Source organism: Pagrus major, chromosome 6, assembly GCF_040436345.1.
Source record: "Pagrus major chromosome 6, Pma_NU_1.0".
NCBI lineage: Eukaryota > Metazoa > Chordata > Actinopteri > Spariformes > Sparidae > Pagrus > Pagrus major.
The window spans coordinates 4,389,465-4,416,679 of NC_133220.1; the positions used below are offsets into that span (position 1 = coordinate 4,389,465).

At 41.5% G+C, this 27,215-nt stretch overlaps 1 protein-coding gene across 1 annotated transcript; it reads left to right on the forward strand.

The window, feature by feature from the left end:
• Nucleotides 1-9,964: 9,964 nt before the first annotated feature.
• On the forward strand, nucleotides 9,965-24,376 carry osgn1 (oxidative stress induced growth inhibitor 1). The gene is made up of 8 exons (XM_073468262.1): nucleotides 9,965-10,143; nucleotides 16,596-16,659; nucleotides 18,300-18,436; nucleotides 18,527-18,718; nucleotides 19,395-19,486; nucleotides 20,205-20,404; nucleotides 20,504-20,847; nucleotides 21,145-24,376. The coding sequence occupies exons 2-8, from the start codon at nucleotides 16,602-16,604 to the stop codon at nucleotides 21,733-21,735; spliced, it is 1,614 nt and encodes a 537-aa protein (XP_073324363.1). The 5' UTR covers nucleotides 9,965-10,143; nucleotides 16,596-16,601; the 3' UTR covers nucleotides 21,736-24,376.
• Nucleotides 24,377-27,215: the final 2,839 nt, after the last annotated feature.

A 27,215-nucleotide genomic window follows, 5' to 3' on the forward strand; every position in this document is an offset into this window, starting at 1 on the left:
TGGCTTTTTTCTCATCTAAAACGTCCTCAGAAACACATTCTGCTGAGCTATTTTTGTGATTTGAGAGAAAGTTTCCAAGCGAATCGCCATGTAGGTCCGGATGGAAATCCCGGCGCTGCGGCCCACGAGTGGCGTTTGTCCAATCAGGTGCAGCCAGTGAGTGTTTGCGTGGTTGTCGGAGGGTGTACAAAGCTGAGACACACTTAAAAACTGTGCTTTAAAAGTTCTATATAAATAGTTTAATATAATTATTATGATCACAGAATATTTGTCGGGTAAACCCTGATCTAAGAATCTCCAGAAAAGAATAAAGAAATATGTTGTGAAGGCAGAAACAAACATAACTATTTTTTAAATCCTTCATCCTTCAGCCTCAGTTCTGTTGAGCAAGGCACTAAGGCGTCTCATAATCCCATCTGTCACCATAATGCCGTTTCAGCCCCGTCGGCAAAGTGTTGCATCACGACCGATCAGCGGGCCTCCCTGCACAAAGACAAAGTCTTACATAATGTTATTTATGTAATATTTTAATCCAATTGTCAACAAACGCCCGAGTCGACAGGAAGGAGTGGACCGGACTGGGGGCATTAACGGGGTCAAGGGTTGATTCCCACACACGTCTCAAAGCTTTCACTCGGTGTGAGCAGGTTCAGCATCGACAACTGAATTTAAACAATGTTATATTAATCTTAAACTTAAGACAAGGAACTTTAAACTGGTTATGAAACAGTCTCAGTTTATAACCGATGCCTCTATATGACCTACATAAGATAACAAGGCCATCAGCCAGACGTTTGGCTAATTCTCCTGCATGTAGTTACTGCAGTTATTCTGAATGTTCGTCAGCAGGTCGGATAAATCATGAGATTAAAACTGTTTGCGTCTCACAAGCCTGAGAAAAGAAGCTGCTCTAAAAACAAAGTTTTCTTTGTTTCACCATCGTTTTCTTTACAGTTATTAATCTAACAGAGCCACAAATAACTACACTACCTCATCACTATGCATCCTGCAAACGACTGCACTGAAAAAAGAAAATAGTGTTGAAAATATGTCGCCTTTATTTTTTTTTTAAACTTGCTTCACACACGCTGGCTCGTTCAAGATGTTCGGACACGAAGCTGGAATATGTTCACATCTTCCTCCGTGAATCGAGGCTTTGTTCAGACGACTGTGGAGAAAAAACAAAACTGATTTTATGTTTCTTTGTTTTGTTTGTGTCGGTTCGAAGGATTTAACATTTACATTTATTTTTGAAGTTTATTTAGTTAATTTATAACATTAAAAGCAAAGAGAGTATGTACAGAGTACAGACAGGCGAGCCGGAGCTAGCTGGTTAGCATGCTAACTTCATTAGACATCTCTGCAACAAAGTACCAGTTTTTAAACTAAAATTCAGTCCATATCTTACAAAACTTCTCCTTTAACTTATCTACAATCCCATCATGTTACTCTGAGTCCGTCTGTACATTAATGTAACATGTCTTACAGCTCGTCCGCCGCTGTTTTCTTTGGTCTGTGTGAAGTTTAACACCCTGTCCTGTGTCTGCGTCTCTGTCTTGTTTATGTTCCCTCCTTTCCTGGAAAACAGGAGGAATGTTTTGTGTACTTTTAACCCTTCACAGGCGCTTTTGTCTGGCTCTGATCTGTTCATCCTCTGCCTGTGATCTCTGCTGTTGAAAGCAGATCCCGGTGACGTTGACGCTCGAACACTCACACACAGACAAAGAGGAGCTTCCTGGACAGGATTAAACTGTGACTCACACGCCGGCTTTGGGTTTCCCAAAGGCATCTTTAGTCTCACACCGCTCTGCTTTCACACCACGAGCTGTCAGAGCCGCTTATTTGATATCTGATGCTTTATCTGCAGACATCAGGTCACATTTGGTGCTCTGTCCGAGGCCATTTTAACCAAATATTCCCACCAAGAATCTCAGGGATCAAAGGAGTGAATCTATTTTACCATTTCTAATTGATCCATCGTAAAAGGATTTAAAGCCTCCAGCTTTGTTTCACATTTAAACCCACAATTAGGGCGCACTCACACTCGGCCCTGTACCGTGACCCAGATAGATAGATAGATAGACAGATAGATAGATAGATAGATAGATAGATAGATAGATAGATAGATAGATAGATAGATAGATAGATAGACAGACAGACAGACAGACAGACAGACAGACAGACAGATAGATAGATAGATAGATAGATAGACAGACAGACAGACAGACAGACAGACAGATAGATAACTTTATTAATCCCCAAGGGGAAATTAGGTTTAGTCACTTAGAGACTAGTGTGAGCACAGCATACCGTGCCCAAGCACAGTACACTTCCTTCCTGGCACAGTTGGAAGAGGCTGCACTTTGGCACGGTACGGTTGCTCACATGTAAGCACAAGCATGGGTGCGCAACCTGGACGAGGTATAATCCTGCATATTGCGGCACCTTGCATAATCAAGAAATCCATGTGAGAGGGCCGTCTACGACCAAAACAACACGAAATAAGCCACAAAAAGTCAGTAAAGTCATGTTCTCTGTGTTGTTCTCTGTAGTGCTGCGACCGCACTACGATGTGATGACATATGTACAAGAGGTAACCGGCTCAGGCCCGGTTGCGGCGGGGGCAATGTGAGTGCAGGTCAGCGGGGGAGGGACGGTCGTGATGCGGCACGCTACGGAGCAACTGGGCCGAGCGAGAGTGCGCCCATCAAAACAAAAGATGCAAGTGTGGGGTCACTGTGAAAGGGGTACTCAGAATTTGAATATTTACAATAATAATGAGGTAATAATACATACTCATAAATATTTATCTTTCCATACGTGAATAAACAAGCTGTTCTCAGAGGAAAATAAGGTCCCAGAACACTGTTTGAAGCTAGAAAAGGTGGCAGGGTTCGCCACATATAAACAAAGTAAAACAGTATAAATTGTGTTGACCTTTGAGGTCAGTTTGTTGATTCAGTTTATTCAGTCATGAAAACAAAGAGAGTTTGTTTATTTAGTTTGTTTTATTGACTAAGGCAGAAAAATGTTCACGGACAGGTAACGTTTTAAAGTTTTACATCCACCAGCTCTGCCCTCGCTCTCTTAAGATAAACTCAGCGCACCACTCGCCGAAACATCTACACTTCTCAAAATGAGTTGGGGACTATTTTAGTGGTTCATTTGTTTATTCTGTGACATATCTGAATTTTTATTTTGTGTTTTTTTGAATATTTTTGACCCCCAAAAAATAGTTTTTTCCAATTTTATTTCACTGGGGATGTTACGTAAAGCTGAGGGGGGACGAGGGGAGTAACAGAGTCAGATGACACCGGGAGTGAAAGAAGAAGGAGAAGAAGGAGAGACGGGATGTAGGAGTTTAAACACAGAAGAACACAGATAACTGGGTCAACATAAAAACAAGATGCCGTCATCCTACAAAAGAAGAAAAGATGTTTCAAAAATCAGAGCAACTCTGGTGCTAAACGCTGGATCACATTACCGATCGTGGCTCAGGCTCACACAGCACACTGGCCCACTGACCCTGATGTGAGTTAACGCAGCACTTATAAATCACCGCGGCCTCAAAGGTGAAGGGAGATCAGGTGTGATCCTCCACTCACAGGTGAGAAGAAGGTGAGAGAGGACGGCACCTGAGGGCAAACACACCCACAACACCGGGGCTGTAACAGGGGAGTGAACAGTTTGACAGTGAACCATTTTCCCTGTAAATATATATAGTTTGTTTCTATTTTTTGTGGGTGAATCACAGTAGAGTCACTTCACTCGAAGAAGTAAAGATTTGTGCATATTGTAGCGATCGGTCTTTGCAGTACGAGCGAACGAGTGTCTCCTGAAAACGTCTGTAAACAAGGATCAACCTTCTGAATAACTGAATCTTTTCCGAGAAAATTCTACATTTCTGCAAAAAACAACGTTCATCTCAATTTAAAATACCCGTAAGGATGATACGGTGCTTGTGAAAATCAGCTCACATTTCATCTAAGCTACATAACTTTTCCTTTATGTAATGTAAAAATGTGATATGATGTGTCGGAGACAGACAGATGCGTGCTTCTTTTTCAGGTTTTAAATGCTTCCCTCCAGTAATCTTCCAGAGTATTTTGAGTATTTGCCAAAGGCAGAGTTATGTGGATCATGCGGTGACTTCTTCTCTTTAACTTCAGGAGCTTCTGCCTCGGGCCGACGACAGCACAACTGACTTATGACTTTGAAAAAACAGCCGCTCGTCAGATATGCAGCCTGACCCAGAAATGTATTTCCTCGTTCCCAACTTAACTGTGTCTGTCTGTCTGCTTTGAATTGTACTCACTCACAGATACCAGACACCGGACAGTGTCCTGTCCCTTTATCTGGATCCACACCAACAGTTATATATAGTTGGGTTAAATTTAAAGTTGCACCAGAGAAAAATCTTTTTAAATGAACAAACTCTTTTTGTTTTCATGACTGAATAAACTGAATTTATACTGTTTTACTTCAAAGCTTCAAACAGCGTTCTGGGACCATTTTCCTCTGAGAACAGCTTGTTTATTCACTTGTGAAAAAAAAAGTTTGTATTATTACCTCATTAATAATGTAAATAATACAATTCTGAGCTTGAATTTCTTCTCCAAAACTACACAGTGCTTCTTTAAATGTTCATAAATTGTTTTCCACGCCAGTGAAACAAAAATCAGCTAATTTTGTGATTGTTTGTGAGACAGCTGATTTAGAAATGAGTCATTAGCTGACCTTTTTCTGTCTCTCTGTCACTGCAAAACACATTTACAAAAGATAATTATTGGGGGAACTTAAATGTCCTCAGACATGAAGTACTGGAGCACTTATTGGTGTTTATAACATGTGTTACTTTTGCTTGTGTCGTCTGAAATATCCGTTATATCGCAGTATTAGGCTGTAAAAATGAAGTAAAACTACTCCAGAGTTGACTGAACGAGCCACCTTCGAGACATTCTGTACAATTCGATATGTGCTCATCTTATGTAAGCGTTCAGCCCTCCTGCGTGCCTCAACACGTCTGTACATCATATGTACAGCTATAGATGCATCCCGGAGGCACAGCTGCTTCACAGTTGCTCTGGTTTCTCATAATGCTTCTATTATCTCACACTGAGTCCACATTACGTATGTTCGGCCGCGCTCACAGCTGGGACAACGATTATTAGATGGATTGCTGTGAACTTTCGGACAGATGTTCACGATGGCTTTGTTGGTCTCCTGGACCACCTCAACTCCACTTCTTCCAGTGTGAAGGAGCAGTGGTGGTACATTTACCTAATCTTGTAAAACAGGTCTGGCTGCGTCGACATCATATATATTTCAGTCTCTGTAGGGTTGTGTTGTGTTGCTGCAGGCCTCAGGTCTGTGTATCTGTATGTACTAAGACCAAAGTGGATCCAAGCAGACTGTGTTGACTCTCTCTGTTCGGGTCTGCTGCGTTTTTGGATTGTGTCCAAGGTCACATTCAGACCATCTTGAGCTCCTCCTCATTCATTTCAGTAGCCCCATTCACACTCCCTTTTCTCAGGGGGGACAGTTTTGTTCTGTCTCTGATCTGCCAGCGAAGGTAGTAACACAGTAAACAGATCCTTCACTCGTCAAATAAAAGAGAAATGTCCCAAACTTCAACCCACAAAGCAACATTACAGGACCAAACAACAGTAGTGTGGTAGCAGGTCGTGTCTTCAGCATCTTACGCCGCTTTTCCACCAAGTTAGTGGATCTACACAGGTTTTTTTAAACTCGGGCAAACCTGCTAAAGATCATGTATTGACGCCATTCCCACTTCCTACATGTACAACATTCGGAAGTCTAGAAGAGCCGCACGATTAAATTGTTTTATCCCCATTCAAGTTAGCTGGGCGCTAAACCGGAAGTTAGCCGGCTCAGTCGGCGATCCGGATATTTTCGCAGCCAGGAAGTCGAGCTTTGTCGTCTTCAAAACAACACTGAGCAGCTTTCATAGGAATGAACGGGGCTCCACCTCAAACACTGTGTCCAGTAATAAAACCTCCTTGAATAGACAAACTCCTTCTTTACTTACGCGAGCTGAGGTGATAAAAACCCGAGTCTACTGCAGAGTCAACTGACCCAGAGTTTACACATTCCCATTGCACACAAAAACCTGATGTTAGTGGGTTTAAGTGGGATTTTTGACCAGTGGAAAAAGGGTGTTACATATGGAAAAAAGTATCGAATTTATACGTGATCCTACCGATTCTTTGTCACATTTCTGCCTGTAAAACATTAAAAAAAAAATTTGAAAAATCACCGTGACCGAGACTTCAGTGAATTTCCCCCCGGAAAACAGCATCCCTCCTCGCGAGTGAGAGCCAGACAGCGTCCGCTATTTACTGCTGCCGATTATGTAATTATGTAATTCAGAGCAAAAGACTTGAGTCTGGATCTCATCACGACACATTATAACAGCATCCATATGATCATAAACAGTTTGCTGTATGAAATGACCCACTGGAGCGGCTTTATGTCGGCGCTGCTTGGTTCTGTGTGAACAAACAAAGGCGAGAGTTCTTGCGGTGATAATGTGAAGTCTCTGTGTGAACAGGACTGATGACGCAGGACCAGTGAAGCAGTCGAGGTGGAGACTCTACTTTGCTGCAACACCACATGACGTCAGCTGACGAGGCATTGCAACAGCCAATCAAATACAGGCGAGCTCACATTCCTGATAAATGACTTTATCACTGTCACATGTGACATTAATGGTGTATTTCGACTGTTTTTGTGTGAGGAAAAATAAAATGTCTGCAGCTGGAATAAACATTTAGACCTGAATTATTTTTATTCTTTTGTTTCAGATCTCCCTCGACCTTTTCCTTTTAGCGCCATAATCAGATCAATATTTCAGCTTAAACATATAAAACACATCACAGAAAGATCAATTTAATGAATCATTGAACTGAAGCTCATTCATGATCCTAATTCTGATGATTTTCTCTAGTCTAGTTAATTTAAACTTCACCTGAATATAAAAGATATATTATTTCTTTACTCTCAGTTAAAATGAGTTAAAGTTTCAAGCAAAGCTGAAGTAGAAGATATTTTCATTCCAGTCTCTGAATCAGGAAGCTGCTGAGTGAATGTATCTAGAAAACATACTGCAACCTCTCAGTATGTGTCATCATACACACTCGTCTCACACACAGCATGTGAGGGTCTTATGTGAATCCTAATCACGGATTGGCTCCCTCGCGCTGAGCTGCGGTGACGTCACCCAGTGACCGACAAGAGTGATGAGAAAAGCAACTCAGCAGTGAGCGGTCAGGAAACCAGAGCCGTGAAGACACACGAGTTGTGACAGGCGAATAAAAGTGTGATAACAATGATATTTAATAATGAAGACAAAAAAAAAAAAACTAAACAATTGTCAGCAAACAGAAACCCAAACTGAAATGAATAACACCCTCAGGGGAAAATTAATATTTACCGAATGTCACAGCGATTTATCAAACAGTTATGGGGACGTTTTTCTCAGAAACTAACCAAAACTAAACCAAAAGCCTGCTTGTGGCACGAGACGAAAGATCTAGTGGATCATCAGAGTCATTAGGATTCATCATCTCGGAACCGTGGGTGTCTGCAATAGAGTTCGAGCAGATGGACCTCAGATAAGTTAAGATAAGATCATCTTTTATTAAGCCACTTTCCACCAAAATTAGCAGATCTACACAGGTTTTCTAAAAGTGTGTCAACCTGCTAAAAATCACGTATTGACCCAAGTCTGTGATTTCTATCTGAAGCGTCACGTGTCACGTCACAGACAGTTGTAACAGAAGAGAAAACAACAACAGACCCATTGTGACAGAAGCGTCTGTAAAACGGTGGATAAATTCTGTTGAGCGTCAGAACCCCCGAGACGTGACTCGATTCACTGTCAGAACTTGAGCCATTCGGTCCAATAACATTTGGAAAGTCTAGAAGAGCCACAGGATTAAATCATTTTATCCCCCTTCAAGTTAGCCGGGCGCTAGGCCGGAAGTTAGCCGGCTTGGTTGGCGATCCGGGTATTTTCACAGCCGAGCTTTTTCAGGAGTAAAACCTCCCTGAATAGACCGCGTATCAAATTACGTCTTTATTTACACGCCACCACCGGATGTTGGTAACATGTCATCACTTCACACGGCGGAGTTTAGCGTGTTCACCCGGGACTTACGTTTGGATCAAAGCTGAGCCGAGGTGATAAAAACCAGAGTCGACTGGTGTAAATGCAGAGTTTACACATTCACATTGCACACAAAAGCTGATCTTAGTGGGTTTAAGAGGGATTTTTGACCAGAGGAAAAGGGGTGTCAGTCCCACAACGGGGAAATTTGCATTATTACAGCAGTAAAGAGGACATCAAAAATAGAGAGCATCAACATATGTAACATATATATTTAAAACAGTAATAAGTAAGTAGAATAAGTATTATGTAAATATATATGTATATATAGTAAAATAAGTAAAAGAATATATATGAAGTAAAAGAGCAGTCAGAACAATATAAACAATACGAATAAGAAACAAAACTTTAAAATGTTTACACCATTTAAGAGAGGTTGTTGGAAAATTGACCAAACTGGATTTATACACCACTCTGCCTCTGACCATCTGAGAGAGGAAGAAAACAGGAGCTACCACTCTGTTGACATTTCCAGACACCACCACTGCCACACACAGGCCTACTGTTAGTTCTTATGAAGTCTGTAGAAAAGTTAAAATAACTCGACGTCATCATCATCACTGCACATTAACACTCCTCTGGCAGCCATTTTAGAGGAACTCACCCGTGTGACTGAACAGAACAACCTGTTTAACTGTCTGTGGTTTTCTGCTGATCGTGTAGATAAAATATTTTGACCTGTACTTGTTTTTTCCTGTTTGATATAAAATGCATTATGTCATCGTGTTTGTTTAAATAAAATGGTTTAAAGGAGCATTACGTAGATTTGGGGAAGGAATTTTAATCAGAAGAGAAAGATAAAACATTTTTCTGCCTAAACAAACTAAATAATCTTTGTTTTCATGACTGAATAAACAAACTGACTTTAAAGAACAACAGTTTATACTGGTTTACTTTGTTTATATGTGGCGGACCCTGCCACCTTCTCTGAGAACAGCCTGTTTATTCACTTATGGAAAAAAATACATATTTCTGAGTTTGTGTTATTACCTCATTAATATTGTAAATATTACTGCATAGTGCCCCTTTAAGTTGCATATGAAGTAATCCAAAAGTAATGCAAAGTAATCAGGTTACATTACCTTAACATTGTCATACTTGGATTAGGTTACTGTCTACATTTTTTTTTTTTACAGGTAATACATCCTCCCATCCATGATTACATTACACCACTGACATTAATGCATCAATTATCATAATCAGAAACATGATTCAGTGGAGGGTTACATAATGAGTACTGTAATGAGTCGAATGCAGTACTTTTACTTGTAACAGAGTACTTTACACTGTAGTAAAGCTTCTTTTACTGACATAGATTAGGATCCAATTATGACAATATTTTATCATTTATTCTATATTATTATTATTATTAGAGGATAGTTCTGAATTCCTTCTCTAAAACCACGCAGTGCCCCTTTAACTTAAATGTTGCTGTATAAAGTCGCACAGAAATGAAAATACAGTATAGAAAGTATGTTATCTCAGTATCCTGAGGAGTGTGACTGCAGATCAAAGTCAAACTGAGCACTATAACTGGCTGCTCTTTGTGTTTCAGCTCATTGGTCTGATCTCTTTGTTACTTAACAGCAGCCACTCGCGTTACGTCATCCTCGTCCTGCGCGCTCCTCCCTCATAGACGATCTTCGCGTTTTACGACAGCGCGGCTCAGCAGGAGGAGGGGGGGGGGGGGGGGATCGCCCGGAGCGGGGCGGCCTCTGATTGGCCGGCGGGCGGGCTGTCTGCAGCGCTATATAATGTGAGTGTGCGGCGCTGAGCGGCAGCTGGAGGTCTGAGCTGCACATGTGCGGAAGAAAAGCGGATAAAAAAAAAGCGAGAAACAAAGCGGCCAGATGAGTGAATGAGAGGCGGCGGAGAGGAAACACGAGACAAAACATCCAGTCCCGTCTCCGCTGGACGACACAGAGGGCCGCATCTCCACCGACACCCGCATATCTGTGAGTAACCTTCATCTCGGAATCCAGACAGAGCTGCGTGAAGCGCATGCGGGAGAGAGAGTGTGTGTGCGGGGTCGGAGGGTTTCGTATGAGTCAGTAGTGCGGTGTTGAAGCTGGTTAGTGCAGGAGGTGTGTGTGTGTGTGTGTGTGTGTGTGTGTTAACGGTGCAGTGAGAGCAGGTCGGTTCCGCTCACACCGAACAGATGTGACTCATTCGGTCCACCGGCCGAACCGGCGGGAGGGTGGGAGGTTCGGCCCGGCTCCATGCAGACACTCGGCCCGGTGTCTTAGTGTCTGCAGAAGAAGTATTCAGATACTCTACTGCAGTGAAAGTAGCATTACTACACTGTAAAGTACTCTGTTACAAGTAAAAGTACTGCATTCTCAAGTTACATCAGCACCACACTCACTACTCGTTACAGTACTGATTATGTAATCCTCCTCTGAATCATGTCTGATTATACTGACCGGTGCATTACTGCCAGTGATGTAATGTAACCAGGGTTGAGAGGATTACTTTAAAAATGTATTACCTGTGTAAAAAAAAATAAAAAAAATCACAATGTAAAAGTAATGTAATTTGATTACTTTTGGATTACCTTCATACCAAACATGTGCAACTTAAAGGGGCACTATGTAGTAATATTTACAATATTAATGAGGGCTGGAAGAAGTATTCAGATATGTAACTGCAGTAGAAAGTAGCATTACTACAGTCTAAAGTACTCTGTTACAAGTAAAAGTACTACATTCTACTCATTACAGTACTCATTATGTCACTTTCCTCTGAATCATATGTCTGATTATAATAATTGATGCATTAATGTCAGTGATGTAATGTTATCATCCTAATCCAAGTATCACAATGTTAAAGTAATGTAACTTGATTACTTTCCTTTATGTTGGATTACCTCAATACCACCCATGTGCAACTTAAAGGGGCACTATGCAGCAAAATTTACAGTATTAATGAGGTAATTTTTGCCCAAAACTACGTAATGCACCTTTAACCTGGCGTCTGTGTGACTGTAGACGAGCTGGAACAAGTATTCAGATATTTAACTGCAGTAAAAGTAGCACTACTACAGTGTGAAGTACTCTGTTAAAAGTAAAAGTACTGCATTCTACAGTATCAGCATCACAGTGTATTACTCATACATTACAGGACTCATTATGTAACCCTCCTCTGTGTGTGTGTGTGTGTGTGTGTGTGTGTGTGTGTGTGTGTGTGTGTGTGTGTGTGTGTGTGTGTGTTAGGGGTCAATCAATATGGCTTCTTCAGGGCTGATACTGATTATTAGAAATCAGTGAAACTGATATTTGGGATCGATATTCATTCGCAGTAAAAACTAAACCCTTTGAAAATGTATTCTGACACAGTTACTGATTACCTGCTGAAGAATGGAGTCCGAGTATCACAATATTAAAGTCACGTAACCTGATTACTTTCTGGATTACCTCACACCAAACATACGCAAATAAAGACAAAAGAAATAAACATCTAAAGATTACTTTTATTTAACTTCAATACAGACCAGAATATCATTCTTCATTAAAGAAAATGTAGGACATTTTTCATCATTTAATCAGATTCTGCTGATCAAACAGCTGATCGATTAATCGAGAAAGTCTCACAGACTCGTGTTTATTAGGTTTCAGTTTTCAGCTCCTGTCTGGGCCTCGTCTGTATCCACAGACTCCTGCGGGCGGTTTTCCGTTCAGTGGGCTGATTATTAAAATCTCATTAGCCGTCTGGTCGGCGCAGATGGCAGATGGGCCGCTCGGCCTCGGGACGATTTCAGTCCGGCGTCAGCTCAGGTGCCATATGGAGCATTTCTGAAGTGTCGGCCGGTCGTTAGAGAGACGGAGTCAGAGCGGCGTTACAGTGCACAGCGTAAAAGATGGCTTAAATGAAAGAGGTGTATTTAAATATCACGAGCAGCTGGATGAGACCTCCGGCTCTGCTATATTTGCAGCAGAGCAACACGACCCCTGTGAGAGTCACACTAACGAGCAGGGAGGGATCTTCTAGAGGATTATAAACGGTTTCTTTCAGAATTGGAGAGGTCAGAAGGAAGGTAAGGGTCAGCGGTGGAGATGTGAGGGAGGTCACTGAGTGTTGTTTTTCACCGGTTGCCCTGGTTTGCCTATTATTGTGATGCAGGTAAAAGTTATTCTTTATTTACTCATTAAAAGTTGAAATATTGATATTGTGTCAATAATACAGCAAAGATGTTGGTTTTTTAACTGCCTTCACTTTGAGTAATTTACTCGCCAAAAAAGAGACGAAACACACAGTAAATAAAGTTAAAGGCAGATTTGATTGCTAGCATTGTTTTTCTTTAAATTCCTATAGATATCGCGATAACATGATCGTGAATTAATTTGGCCACATTAATCGTGTAGCTAAAATCTGATATGGTGGCAGCTTTACACACCCACCAGGTATTTATTAAAACATTTTCTTAACTTCACCTGCAAACATCAGGCACACCGGTGCACCATGAGCACCCTGGAGCCCTCACCTTGAAGTCTTAAAGTCTTTATCTGTTCTTTTTGAATATGCATGAAATGTGAGTGCGAGCGTCTGATTGCCAGATTTAAAACACGACTCACATCATCATCGTCACAGGAAGTCAAAACATAATGAGTGTTTATGATTGTTTGTGATGATTGAGGCTTAGATAACAAAGTAGGCTGATTGCACTTTGCACAGTCATGCACGCACAGCGAGGGAAGAAGTGCAGCGTCACGTCGTCAGGGCCGTGTTGTTAATAAGTGAATCGTGTGGTTCACCAGTCGAGGGAGGAAATGTTGCCGACGGTTAACGAGGGTCACTGCTGATACTTTTTGGCTCGTTCCTTCGCAGGTGTGTTGATGCAGCAAACACAACGTGAACCATTGTTTGGGTTTAAAAAATCACGTTGCATCATCAAGTCTGAGAAGATGAACCTGTCCGACAGCTCGATCGCGCCCAGATGTGGTGTCATTTTGTCCCACACTAATAAATCAAAATATTTCTCCCCTCTGATATCAAGACATGCAGGTAGTTAGAGCTTTATTTTCTTTCTTATCGTCACAGCTTAAAAAGCACACACAGCTTTTGTGGAGGGAGGTATCAGTGGGAATAGACGTTGCTGGTGATTTGAGTAAACTGCTCCTTTAACCAGCACACAGCCGTGACCTCCAGAGTAAAAGTTATGGATTTTCTGCTGTCTCCTCCTGCAGATTGTTTGATTCACAATCTACAGACCTAAAAACATCTGGCTCGTCAATTTTACCCAAAAATATTGTGAGCTTGATTCCTATTTTGTCCCGCAGCCAGACGAAACACCGTTTACAGTAAACACGGTCGGTCCAGGAACTGTTTCCAGTAAATGAGGAGGAAATTAGACGACAGTGAATGTTTGTGCTGCAGATTTTTCAGCCTGTGTTTGATTCAAAATAAACACGGATAAATTACACTGTTTTTAAAATCAACTAGAGAAAAAAATCTCGTGATGGGATCACACCAGGCGAGACGCCACACCAGTGTGTTTGTTGTAATAGAAGTCATGACATGAAAGAAGTGAAACAAACGAACTGTGGCAGATTCAACCATCACAGCCGGCTGTTAGTTTATGTCAGCGGACAGCATTTCTAAACTAACGTTAGCCGTCAGATCTTTTTTTCTAAAACCACAAGGCTCCAGATTAACTTTTTACTCTGGCTTACTTTTTTTCATTGAAGTGCACCAGCACATAACTTAGATGCACCCAATAACACATTTTAATTACATTACATTTCTTAACACGATTCTTAAAATGAATGTAATTAGGAATATAAAGGTGCAGATGAATGTTTGTCCTCATTTATTGGCAGCAAACACACAAGAAATTGCGATAACCTCAGTTACTTAAGAATTGCGAAAAGTTACAAAGCGCTGATGTTTAAAGTGTGTGAGAAACACAAGTATTACTGAGGTTTTACAAAAAACATGAATTTATATAAAAGTTAAGACTTTGTGTGAAAAATGCTATACATAAATGTATACATGCTACGTTTCGGGCACACCGGTGAATATTTTTGACACATGTGCGACCAAAACAGTTGCAACCTGGAGCCTCGAACTGACAACCTGCACACAGTGCTGGCACAGAAAAAAACACTGAACACACACAACACATTTGCAATAATGTAAATGTTCATCCTCGGGTTGAGAATCTGATTGTAGATCTGTCTTTTTTTTTGTGAAAAACTTCTTCTGTGGTCGTCTGAACTGCGATACGTTTCTCCAGGACACACACACACACCACAGCTGCACAATATGTCGTTTCAACACAGCACATGTGCAATATCACAGTGCAAGGCAAGTATCAAACACAACAAGTCCTGCTACAGCTGTTCTCGCTGCGTGATACAAAAGCAAAACTCACACATTTCTCATTTTCACCGACTAATCTACAACAGACTTCTGTCTAACGTTACATAATTTAGTCTGATTTAAGATTAATTCTGATTTATTCTTTTCCAAACAGAGCTTTTTAAGTTATCTGGTGAAAATGTCTCTACTTGGCCATACTGTAATATACGTTTCGAAAGCAGTGTGTGATAAACAGAGAAAACAATGGGTCTCAGATCACTGTGGTTCTCTACTGTAAATCAGGGATGAGTCACCTTTTCTTGGCTCACTTGCTCTCTACATGTGTTTGCCAAAAAAAAAAAAAAAACAGGAGGAAAATCCTTTATCCTGTCACGTCAGGACCACGAGGAAAATGGGCCAGTAGGGCTGCACGTAGTCATGTACTGTGTGTGTGTGTGTGTGTGTGTGTGTGTGTGTGTGTGTGTGTGTGCGTGTGCATGTGTGTGTGTGTGTGTGTGTAAGCTCTCCAGTAAACCCTTGAAACACACTCAGGTCTGGGCTCGCCGCCAACGTTGCACTGGCCTTATGTAACCTCCCTTTATCTCCAAACTTCTCTTTTTTTCTCCCTCGTTCTGGGTCTTTCGTTCCTTTTTTTTTTTACTCCTCGTCCTCCTCCTCGTCTCTGCTCTTTCACTCATGACTCTCCTGTCTGTCTGTGTAAGCATGACACAGCAGATTTAAAAGCAGCCGACACCCGCCGCTACACACCAACGCCCCCCCGCTGAGCTCCTCCCAACCTCCCCTGCTAGTGTGTGTCCTTATGAGTGAGATCACCGTCGACATCATGATCTATATATTATGTTTCACTCCTTTATGTCTGTCGGACCACTCCCGCTGCCCCAAACACCTCCCACAACCTGTCACATCCAGCTGGGTTTAAAATATGTCGGAGGCGAGACAGAGAGAGTTTGTTTCAGAGCTGGAAAAACTGAACAATGGGCTTTTAAGTGGAAACTCGCACCACTGTTGCACAAGACAATTTAAAAATTTGAAAGGTTTCACCGCTACAGTGAGCTGGCCGACTCGTCGCTGGTGCTGGGTGTTGGTTCTGAATACTTTTTTAGTAAATAGTTCCTCATTTGAGTCACTAAAGTTCCTTTAACCTTTAACATTCAGAGCTTTGCCTTCCCTTTTACATGGAAATAAACTAATGTAGTCAGAAAAACATGTTTTATTTCTGAAAGTAAGGTATAAAAACTCAAGTAGACACTTGCTGCAGGTACAGCCGAGCGTTTCACCTGGCGGCTGATGCTTTCTAATACACACAAATTTTTACTTGCTACCTGGAGGCGTTGTTGATTGTGCACATGCCTGCTGTAGTGAAACATGATCTGACTGCTTGCTGCCAGCGTGCCCTCGGGCTGTAAGCATCCTGTGATAAGATACCCCGACTTATATAAATCCTGTGACAAAGTGTCCGTGAGCTGTTTGTCATGTGTATATATTGATTTTAAAGCTCTTCCAGGGTTGAAATTCAGGGTGTTAAACATATTTATTGTTGAAACTCAGGAAAAAATTGCAATTTGTTTTTTGCACAGAGATTGATTTTTATAGTGTCAAATATATATATTAGTATATTGATGTCATCATATTGTCTTCAGTTTCAGGACAGTGAATAGTTATTAGTTTTATCGCTTTCTTTCACCTCTGTTGATTTAGACTCCTTCACCTTTTCCTCTGAGGTCACACAGACTCACACCCTTCATATGTGGGTTTGACTGTGTGTCAAGCCGCCATATCTGGGTGTCATTGTTTGGTTGCCATGTTAAACTATGTGGTCAGACAGAGGAAGTGTGTGTGTGTGTGTGTGTGTGTGTGTGTGTGTGTGTGTGTGTGTGTGTGTGTGTGTCAGAGGTCAGTGGAAATGTACTGACCGACCATTGTGACTGCTGACGTTGTGAATGATTAACCAAATCGCCCTTACTCTACTTTCTCTGCGTTAGATAACAGTGGTGATAATGCTATTCTTGGGATACTGACAGTATTAATAATGAATATAATAATAATAATGATGATAATAATTAATAATAGCCTTGTTTTTCTCTTCAAGGTCAATATGGATCTTCATGATAAAGAAATGCTCCCTGGAGAGATTTTGCCTGTGGTGATCATCGGTAAGAAACACACACACACACACACACGTCACATGCACTATTACATTTTTGTCGACGGTGCCATAGGAAACCTCAAAGGAGAAGCAGCCAAATGTTCTCATGTCATGATCGCTTGAAACAGCACAATCCTCTTTGTGCCCTTTTTTCCTACCTTCTCACAGGCACCTGAACGCACCAATAAAACAACAGTTGTTCAGATTGTTCCAGCTCTCAGCTTTATTACCACGTCAACTCGTCAAACCGGCAGATTAACAACCTCGTGCAACTGGATGCAAGAACAGAGTTATAGTATGTTTGTCAAAATGTGCTACAGACGGAGCTGTACAGGAGTTGTTTAACCCGCTGTGAAGACAATTAAGATGTACGAGACAGATTATTACAGTCTTTAACCACGTAGCCTCAGGACGTGTTTACACCAGCCACAGCAGGATGTGGGGAAGACAGTGTTGCACTAAAGGTTGTGTTAGAAAGTGCATTCAAAATGTTTGTTTCTTCATTAGAAGTGTGTGTGTTGACAGTGAAAACTCAACTCTACGCACTGCAGCACGGCTGTCAGTCGGGTTCAGAGCTGCAACCATGAATTGATTCATCGATTTGTGTCATTTTTTAAAAGAAAAACAGTTAAAAAAAAATCTGATTCCAGCTTCTTAAATGTGAATATTTTAGGGTTTATTTAGTTTGTGGACAAAACAAGATATTTGAGGGTATCATCTTAGGTCTTTGGGGAACATGGTTAGACATTTTTCACCATTTTATTGCAGGGGTCGACCAATATATGGCTCTTTCAGGGCAGATACCGATTATTAGAAGTCAAGGAGATCAATAACTGATAGTTGGAACCGATAATTGCAGTAAAAGTGAAAATCCTTGTGTCAAAATTTAGAACAACCAGTGATGGAATGAACCGAAGAACAATTTTGCCAGGCCAATACTCGGTCTGTCCCTATTTTATAGACCAAAAACTAATCGATTAGTCAAGACAATAATCAACAGATTAATCGCCAATGAAAATAATCATTAATTGTAGCCCTGGTTGTCTCAACAGGTTATGAATGATGACTTTATTTATATAACTGCAAGAAAAGGTTGAATATCCGTCTTAAAATAAATTGAGGTTACTTTATTTCTTTGTTCCAAAACACTCTCAGTTACAGTGAGTTTTTTGTCTGTGTTCTCTGAGGTCAGGATCTATTTTGCGGTAAAACATTCACTTCCTAAAAGGCACTCAGAGTGAAATTCATTTGTCATCGTGAGCTGGGAAGTCAGGAGTTTTACCGATTTGCATTTGGCCTCGGCTCAGGTGCTGATGTCACCGGCTGGGCTCGTTGTACAGGTTGATATGAAGCAGTCAAACTTGCCGAGTCATGCTGCTGCTGCACCGGTGACTTTTATATTGCGGCGCCTCAGTGACTGCGATAGAAATATGCAGGGTTTTTACTGCTTCTGCAAGATTTATCATGTTTTCTGTCTGCAAAACAACAAACAAACCTCCTGATCACTGCAGCTGTAGCTGTAGCAACAAGCAAATACGCAATACACACAGTTACCATAAACCAATCACATCGCTCGTCTACAACAACCTGACATTTCAACAGAATTCACCTCTCTCTCTCTCTCTCTCTCCCTCTTTGTTTACTCAGGTAACGGCCCATCAGGCATCTGTCTGTCATACCTGCTGTCAGGTTACACCCCCTACCTGTCACCTGAGGCATCACACCCTAACCCCCTGCTGAACAGCAAGCTGGGAGAGCAGCCTCACCTGTCGCTGCTGGAACAGGTAACACACACACATTGACAGTATGATTAAATAAAGCTTCTTCAGTTCAAAGAAAGTTCTGACCGTGTCTCTCTGCCCGTCTCTCTCCAGGATCTGGAATATCTGTGCGAGGGGTTGGAGGGGCGATCATCCAATCCTGTGGCCGTGCTCTTTGATTCGCTGCTGCTCCCCGACAGTGACTTCGGATTGGACCACACGTCTCCGCTGGAATGGCGATACGAGCCGGAGCGCGCCATCCCTCACCTGGTGCTGGGGAAGGGTCCACCTGGAGGAGCCTGGCATGTACGCAGATACAATTATCTGACTGATTATCAATATTGATTATTTAGACTATCCTAGAGTTATTTTAGCAGGATGGTGAACTGTGACTTTGTTATTTTTGGTTGTATTATTTTATTTGTGAATTTAAGGCTCGTAGAATCACATTTAAGGTTTTTACATCAGGATAAATAAATACATTTGTTTTCAGCAGTGTCCTTGGTAGTGAAACTAAGGACACAGACATCTCTGAATTTAGATGTTTCATGTCTAATTATTGACCACCTTGTTGATTTTAGCAGTATTAACCCACATGCTCACTGAACAGAGATAATATGATCCACTAAACTGGTTGGACTCAAAATTAACCTTTTTATTTAAATGGCTGTAATATTTTCAAGTATTATATTTAGCCATCTTAAAATTTCCAGACATGTAAACCCTCATTACACAACAGGATCTTTGTCACGCATATGAAGACAAATTTACAGATCAGACACTGTGATGGTGTATGCAAACAAGCTTTGTTTCCCTTTGTCAGCTGCTTATTTGCACACAGATGAGATGTTCACATGATACGAGACAAACGTGACTGGAGCTCGACATTTGACGAATTCAGTCTAACAAGTGAAACTGCTGAAACTATACAGCTGATCAACACAGCTGAGTGGATTTTAATGTTGTGTGTGTTTATTCTCAGGCTATGGAGGGCTCCATGCTAACCCTGAGCCTCGCTAACTGGATGGAGCTTCCCGGACTCAAACTGAAGGACTGGATGAGAGAGAAACGCAGGTACAGTACGTCCACAGTAAAACATAACCACTCTTTATTGTTTTAAACACACAACAGGGTTAATAAAACATATGTTGGACTTTTCAGTCCACTCCCAGCCAGCTGTGAGTCCATCCAAACAGTAGCTAGCTGAAGCAGTTTGTTCTGTTTCTGTATATCCACACTTAGCTGTCAACGTAAACAAAATGCTGTGAGCTAGCTGACAACATGGACCTAATAGTTGTTAGCCAGCTGACAACCTAAACAAACTTGTTTGCTCACATTCAACCTGAACCAGGCTGTAAGCATAGCTGGCTGACAACCTGAAGCTAAAAGGTATTGATGACATCAGGTTGTAGTTAGTAGTTTGTAGCCAAACAGGTACTACTATAACTATTCTTAAACAACTTTAGCTTGGGCTCATGTTAAAGTGACACAGAGAAAATATTGTGGCTGTACCAAATAAATTAAAGTTTTATTTTTATAATCAGGATCATTAGACATAATAGTGAAGTACTGCATACAGAAATATGAGCCACAGAGCAAAGGATGTGGTTTCATGTGATACTCTCTCCTTAATTTGTTTTTCAAATGAGTCGAGCCGAACTGATCTGCACTCACTTCACATAAGATGACAATTTGTCTCCATAGCAACTGATTTGAATTGGACTTTCTTCCTGTCCTGTGTTGTATTTAATCTAATCAGTGTATATGTTTTTTCATTGTTATTTTATTGCAGGAATGTACGAAATGACCGGGCCACACCGGCAGAGATTGCCTCCTACTATCAACACTACGTTTCCCAGATGTCCCTGGAGCAGAGCTTTGCCTGTGGAACCACCGTCACCTCAGTAACCAGACAGCCTGGCGGCCAGGAGGGGTCTCCGCCCTGCTGGAGAGTGACGGGACTGCAGCGTAGAGAGGGAGAAGAGCTGGCAGGTACAGTGGATAAAACACTCTGATTAGTGTTTCAGCACATTGTTTGAAAAATCAAAGGAACTTCCTCATTCTCACCTCCTGTTTCCTTCCTCTTTCTAGATGGTTCCTCTGTTTCGGAGGAGGTGCCTTTCTCCCTTCTGGCCCACAATGTGGTGTTGGCAACGGGGACCCACGACATCCCGGCCAGGCTCGGCGTGGAGGGCGAGTCCCTGCCCTTCGTCTGCCACTCCTTCTGGGAGCTGGAGGCAGCCATCTCTCGCGGCGAGCTCGACCAGTCGTCTGACCCCGTGCTGGTGGTGGGGGCGGGGCTTACGGCGGCTGACGCGGTTCTGGCCGCCCACCATCTCAACACACCCGTCTACCACGCCTTCAGACGCTCAGTCACCGACCCCGGCCTCATCTTCAACCAGCTGCCCAAGCTGCTCTACCCAGAGTACCACAAGGTGAGGAGAGGAGAGTTTGATACCTGAAGCTGCTGATAGCCGATTATCTTAAATTATTTTATAATTCAGTACCTGAATTAAAATTTTTACTCAAAAAAATAAAGAGATGTCATGAATCAGGTGTTCAATGTTTGCAGCAGAATTTAAGGAAAGATGAACATTTCAACTGATATTTTTTTGTCTTTATACAACCTTCAGTTACACCACATGCTTGATAAATCAATCAAATTATCAGCGATTAATTTATTTAAGGACCAATCAATTAATCTCATCTGCTCTTTCCTGTCTTTCCTCCAGGTTCACCAGATGATGACTCAGCAGCAGCAGCGGCCGAGCGCTCCACCACAGGACCACGCTCAGAACCGCAACGACAACTCCACCCCTTCCTCTCCTTCCACATCCCCCTCCTCCTACACGGGTTACCTGAGCTTCCCACGCCACCGGGTCGTGGCGTTCCGACCCGACAAGAAGTGTATCCTGGAGTCAGATTCTGGCCAGCGGACGGTAGTCCAGGTCTCCAAGGCACTGGTTCTGATCGGCGCACACCCCAATCTCTCCTTTCTGGAAGACAATGGTCGTCCACTTGGCATCTACACCAACGAGACCATCACCTGCCGGAGAAACCCGATTGAGGTCGACCCATTCACGAACAGCGTGGTCGCGGCAGACGGGCCGGGCATGTACGCCATGGGACCATTAGTCGGCGAGAACTTTGTCAGGTTCCTGAAGGGAGGAGCGCTGGCTATCGCAAGCAACATAGCCAAGAAACAGAGGGAGGAGAGTGGAAGAGAGGAAGGGGATTTAACCATTGACAGACTAATGGACAGATGGGTGGATAAGCAGGTGACCACGCAGGCACGAGCAGAGGTTTGTGTTCTGGATTCGTAGCAGGTTTCCTGGGAGCGGACTGATGCAAACTCCAATTTGATCCAAGCCATGGATCCAGACAAAACAGGAACTGCTGCAATCAAAAGCTAGAGGTCATCCAGAAATCACAGAGTAGGGAAATCAAACACGCTGCTACGCCTGGACTTGCACTGGTTTGAATGCGCCTGATATCTTTTTTAGATCTACTGCAGATCTGGACGGCCTTCAGATCTGAGGTATTAAGCAGCTTGAAGTATGTTGACAGTTGTGTTGGCAAAATCCTGCAGAAATACAGGTCGGTCATGTAAGTTGGAGTGATGGGGGGAGAATGAGAAAGATGCTGTAATGAGGAAGGTGGTGGAGGAGAGACAGATGATGCGTCGTAATGTACATGTTTACCAACTGGAAGCTGTTTTTGGATGCAGTAATGACATTGTGTTGTGATGTTTCACCTAGAGCTTTTCATCAACGCCCCCTGGTGGTCAAATGATGAAGTGAAAACACTCTTTCAAAAATGACCTCAAACATATCTTCCACATATTTGGCATTATCTGTAAGGCAATTTATAATAATGTACTGGTGACACTTATGTCTGTTATAAGTTGAAATCATTTTATTGGTTTGACATTTAGTATATGATGGGCAACCGGCAAGTACCAAGTTTATGGTAAATACTGTGTATCCAAATGACAACCCTGACTCCAAAACAGATTGGACGCTGTGTAAGACAGGTATAAAAACAGAATGCAAACATTTACAAACAAACTCTATTTTCCTAAAACTGTTTTACAAAGTGTTTCTGAGCACATGTAGTAATATCCTTTATACCAGGGCTGCCCAAAGTGGGGCCCATGGGTCAAAGTTGGCCCGCCAGATGTTTCTAGTGAAAAAAATAAGAAAGGAAAGAAAATGATAATAAGAATAACTGCTGTTTTATTTTTTATTAGGTGAAAGTGCTCTTTAAATATGTAATATCTCTATGTATTAATTGTTTCTCATCACCTGATACCAATGAACCTGTTTACCTGTGGAATGATCCAAACAGGTGTTTTGTTGCTCTTGTCCCAACTTCTCTGAAACATGTTGCTGGTATCAAATTCAGAATAAGCATAACTTAACAAAATCAATGAAGTTGATGAGGCAGTACAATAAATATACTGTCCTTGTACTGTTTTTTAAATTGAGTACTCGTCAAAAAGGATTCGCAAATGATGACATTCTGTTTTATTTATGTCTTACACAGCATCCCAACTTTTCCTAGGAATCAGGGTTGTACTTTATAACATGTTGTTTATACTTCGAATCTCAGTTTATGCCTGGCTCCAGTTATTTACACGCTGCAGTTTAAGGTAGAAGAAGTGATCCTTATCACTCAGAGAGCCTTGATCACTACAGTAACTTCCTGTTTAACCAGTCAGCATCACACGTGACCAAAACGAGACACGTTGCCTCCGCCTCGCACTTTTTTAACAATGTACGAAGAGTGTAATTAACATGTTTCTGTTGTTAAAAATGTATTTCACTGTGTGCAGTCTTTGGCTACATGTTGCAACACTACACTGTAACAGTTGCTGTTTCCACAAAACAAGCTGGTTAACAGTTGATTCTTGCTTCTTTTGTTTATATCATTTTCTACTGATGTATATTATGGGTTTGTGACTCTATGGTGCTTTATTTTTCTATGTTAATAAGACTTTTTAGTCATGTCACAGCAACTGTACCTACCTGATATCTTTGTAAATCTTTGTGATTATGAAAAGATTTTATACGTAACAAAACAACAGAGAACCTTGTATATTTTTTTTCTACAATTCCTCTCACTGAAAATGTTTAATTTGCTGCTTTTGTAACATCAGAATTTCACTGTGATCAAATATATAACATGGAATGAATGAAAAGACACCCAGCACTGGTTTGTAAGCCCCATTGTTTGTATTTCCACATGAATCCACCACTTCTGTAATAATAAGTAAAACTCTCTTCTGTGTTGTGTTTTAAGAGAAGGAGTCACATGACATCATGTTGATTTCAGCTGTAAAATACATATTCTCATAATTTGGATTTTTAATAACCATTGTTGGTTATTATCAGGGAGGACCAGGAAATAACCACATTTGAGAAAAGAAAGCAAGAAAATATGCTTAAAAATGACCAATCAATTATCTAAATTGATGCCTACCAAGTTTTGTCAATTAATTAATTAATTGGATGATCATTTTGGTTTGAGTTGTAGTTATTATCAGTTGAAGAGTTTAAAAAAAAAAGTGTCTTTTTTAAACGTACATCCCATCCTACATGTGTTTTAATCTAAGGGTTAACACATTTTTGCCTTCATTTTGTAATTCTGAGTGACATTCGACAGCTGCTGCCTGGATGCTGAGAGTGAACTTTGATCTTGAGCGGCCAGCAGTGCCTGAAACACATTATTCACAGCAATACATTTTGTTTTATGTGAAAACGCCTCCATCTGAATGTCTCTTTTGTTTTAAAAACATGTTTGATCTTTTTTAACACAAGTTGTTCATATATGTTTTTATTCTGTTTGTATGACTGAGGTGATTCATGTCTAATAAGTTTCCATCTGTATTGGCAGTCAAATCTGTATTTTCCATATTGATTTCTCTGTGGGTTTCTATTAAAAGGCAGTTTTTCATCAAACATATTTTGTCGTGTTTCTCTCTTCTCTTATTATTTGTCTGTGTTTGCTGTATTTTATGTTATTAAATTCGAAAATATTACTATTGCTTCAAGTGGCCAAGCCTGTGATTTATAAACATTTATACCATGGTCTGGGTGAATGCTTGATTCTGATTGGCTGGAGGTTGTCAATTAACTTTTGATATAAACTTAACTCAAAAGTTAAGTTTATATCAAAAGTTAATTGAATGAAAACCTCTGGAACTCCCCAAATAGTTGGCTGCCAAAGTCTCAGTGATTTTTTTTACATGTCTTCCTGCAGTGAACATCACAGCAGAGCAATGAGTTAAATGTGAGAACTGAATCAGAACACAAGAGGGTGCCATCATCCTGCCAACCAGGGACGTAGCTAGTAATGCAGACTTTCTAAATGTGTCAACATACATTGTGGTCAATGGTGTCACACTTATGTAGAAAATATTCTTCACTACATTTTTTTTTAAACATTTACTTATTTTAATTTTTTTTAATTGGTACATTCATGCTCCCCTCAGGACTGATTCATTGGTTTTCCCCATGAAAACTTTGGTATACCTGAAGTCAGTGTGTTTTTTGGTTGTTGAGGTAATGAACCACAGTCAGACCACCTCTCAGATGTTTGACAAACTGTCTTCTGCAGGTCTCTCCTGGTCTCTCCAGGTCCTCCTCCTTCTCTGCTGCTGGGTTGTTCGACCTCTCCATACAATTGTCTGATGGAAAGAAAAGACATTTGTGGCCCTTGTTAAAGGATGTTGAAGTTAACTGCAGTGGCAATAAAGAAAAACAAAATTTCTCATACGGCATGAGTAAACGTTGGTAAAAGCCCAATTGTTTCTATCTTCTCTGCTTTTCATAAAAGCAAAAAGCCAATGAAGAAGAGGGGTGTTTGTAGAACATAATGTGAATTCGGTGAACAAACTGAACCAGGTCTGTTTCACAAGGCTGGTTTGGAGCTCATGTGAAGAATACAGACAGTTAAAACGTTTTATAGCAAGATAATTATCAATAAGATCGTAATAAGACAATAAAATAGCATCCCGCAGGGGTTCCGCGCCTGCCGTTCTGCCCCACCTCCCGGAGGTGTTCCACCTTTGCCGTGGGCGTCCTGTCCCGTCCCGTCCCGTTCCGTCCCCTTCCCCCTGCCTCCCGACAAGTTCTGCACTCCATTAAGTATTGGATTTGTTTGGATTCCCATTAAGTATTTACTTAACCTCCCGAGGTGTTCCTCCTTCGCCGTAGGTGTCCCGTCCTATCCCCTTCCGCCCCTGCCTCCTGACGGGTTCTGCCCTCGCCGGAGGCCTCCTGCCCCTGCCACCCGACGGGTTCCACCTCGCCGTAGGCCTCCCGCCCCCGCGTCTGAGGGATTCCGCCCTCGCCGTAGGCCTCCGGCCCCCGCGTCCGAGGGGTCCTGCCCTTAGCATCCCGCCCTCACCGTCCCGCCACCCAAGGGGTTGCGCTCACGCCGTCCCATCCCGCCCCTGCCTCCTGATGGGTTCCGCCCTTGCTGTAGGCCTACAGCCCCTGCCTCCCGACTGGCTCCGCCCTCGCCGTCCCGCCCCTGCCTCCCAACGGGTTCCGCCCACTCGTCCAAGGGGTTCCGCCCTCGCCGTCCTGCCCTGCCACCCGAGGGATTGCATTCCCATCAAGTTTTGGATTTGTTTGGATTCCCATCAAGTTTTGGATTTGTTTGGTTTTCATCAAGTACTGGTTTTGTTTGGATTTCATCAAGTATTGGATTTGTTTGGATTCCCATTAAGTACTGGATTTCATTCAGTACTGGGTTTCATTCAGTATTGGATTTGTTTGGATTCCCATTAAGTCCTGGATTTCATTCAGTACTGGATTTCATTCAGTATTGGATTTGTTTGGATTCCATTAAGTATTGAGTTTCATGAAGTTTTGGATTTGGTTGGTTTTCATTAAGTATTGGATTTGTTTGGATTCCCATTAAGTATTGGTTTTGTTTGGATTTCATTAAGTATTGGATTTGTTTGGATTTCATTAAGTATTGGATTTGTTTGGATTTCATTAAGTATTGGATTTGTTTGGATTCCATTAAGTATTGGATTTGTTTGGATTCCATTAATGGATCTATTGTATGTTTGCATTTTACATTTACATTTACATTTAGGGCATTTAGCAGATACAATGAGTACATTTGTCACAAGAAAGAAACCACAACATATCATCGTTGATAAAGTAAGAATGAAAAAATAGAAACAAATTTCAAGCCCTCATCTGAGCATAGTAGCTGCTATTTATCAAGGATACCTTAAGTACATAAGTGCTATGATTTAAGTGCTAAGGGTAAGAACATACAAGTGCATATAGGTTTTTTGGTGTTTTGTTTTTTGGGTGGGAGGGAGTCATGCTATGCAGGGTCAAGATGAAGTCTGAAAAAGTTTGGATTTGTGATCTACTCCATAATTGGATATGGGATCTATTGGGACTTGGGATCTAAAGTATGACTTGAAATGGGATCTAAAGTATGACTTGAAATGGGATCTAAAGTATGACTGGAAATGGGATCTAAAGTATGACTGGAAATGGGATCTATTGGGACTTGGGATCTTTAGTATGACTGGATATGGAATCTATAGTATGACTGGATATGGGATCTATAGTATGACTGGATATGGGATCTATAGTATGACTGGATATGGGATCTATAGTATGACTGGATATGGGATCTATAGTATGACTGGATATGGGATCTATTGGGACTTGGGATCTAAAGTATGACTGGATATGGGATCTATTGGGACCTGGGATCTAAAGTATGACTGGAAATGGGATCTATAGTATAAATGGATATGGGATCTATT

Excerpts from the sequence above, each read along its gene's own strand:
- osgn1 (XM_073468262.1), top strand. The coding sequence starts at position 16,602 with ATGGATCTTCATGATAAAGAAATGCTCCCTGGAGAGATTTTGCCTGTG. Across the intron at positions 18,719-19,394 it reads CACCTGGAGGAGCCTGGCAT|GCTATGGAGGGCTCCATGCT; the intron begins GTACGCAGATAC and ends GTTTATTCTCAG. Across the intron at positions 19,487-20,204 it reads TGGATGAGAGAGAAACGCAG|GAATGTACGAAATGACCGGG; the intron begins GTACAGTACGTC and ends ATTTTATTGCAG.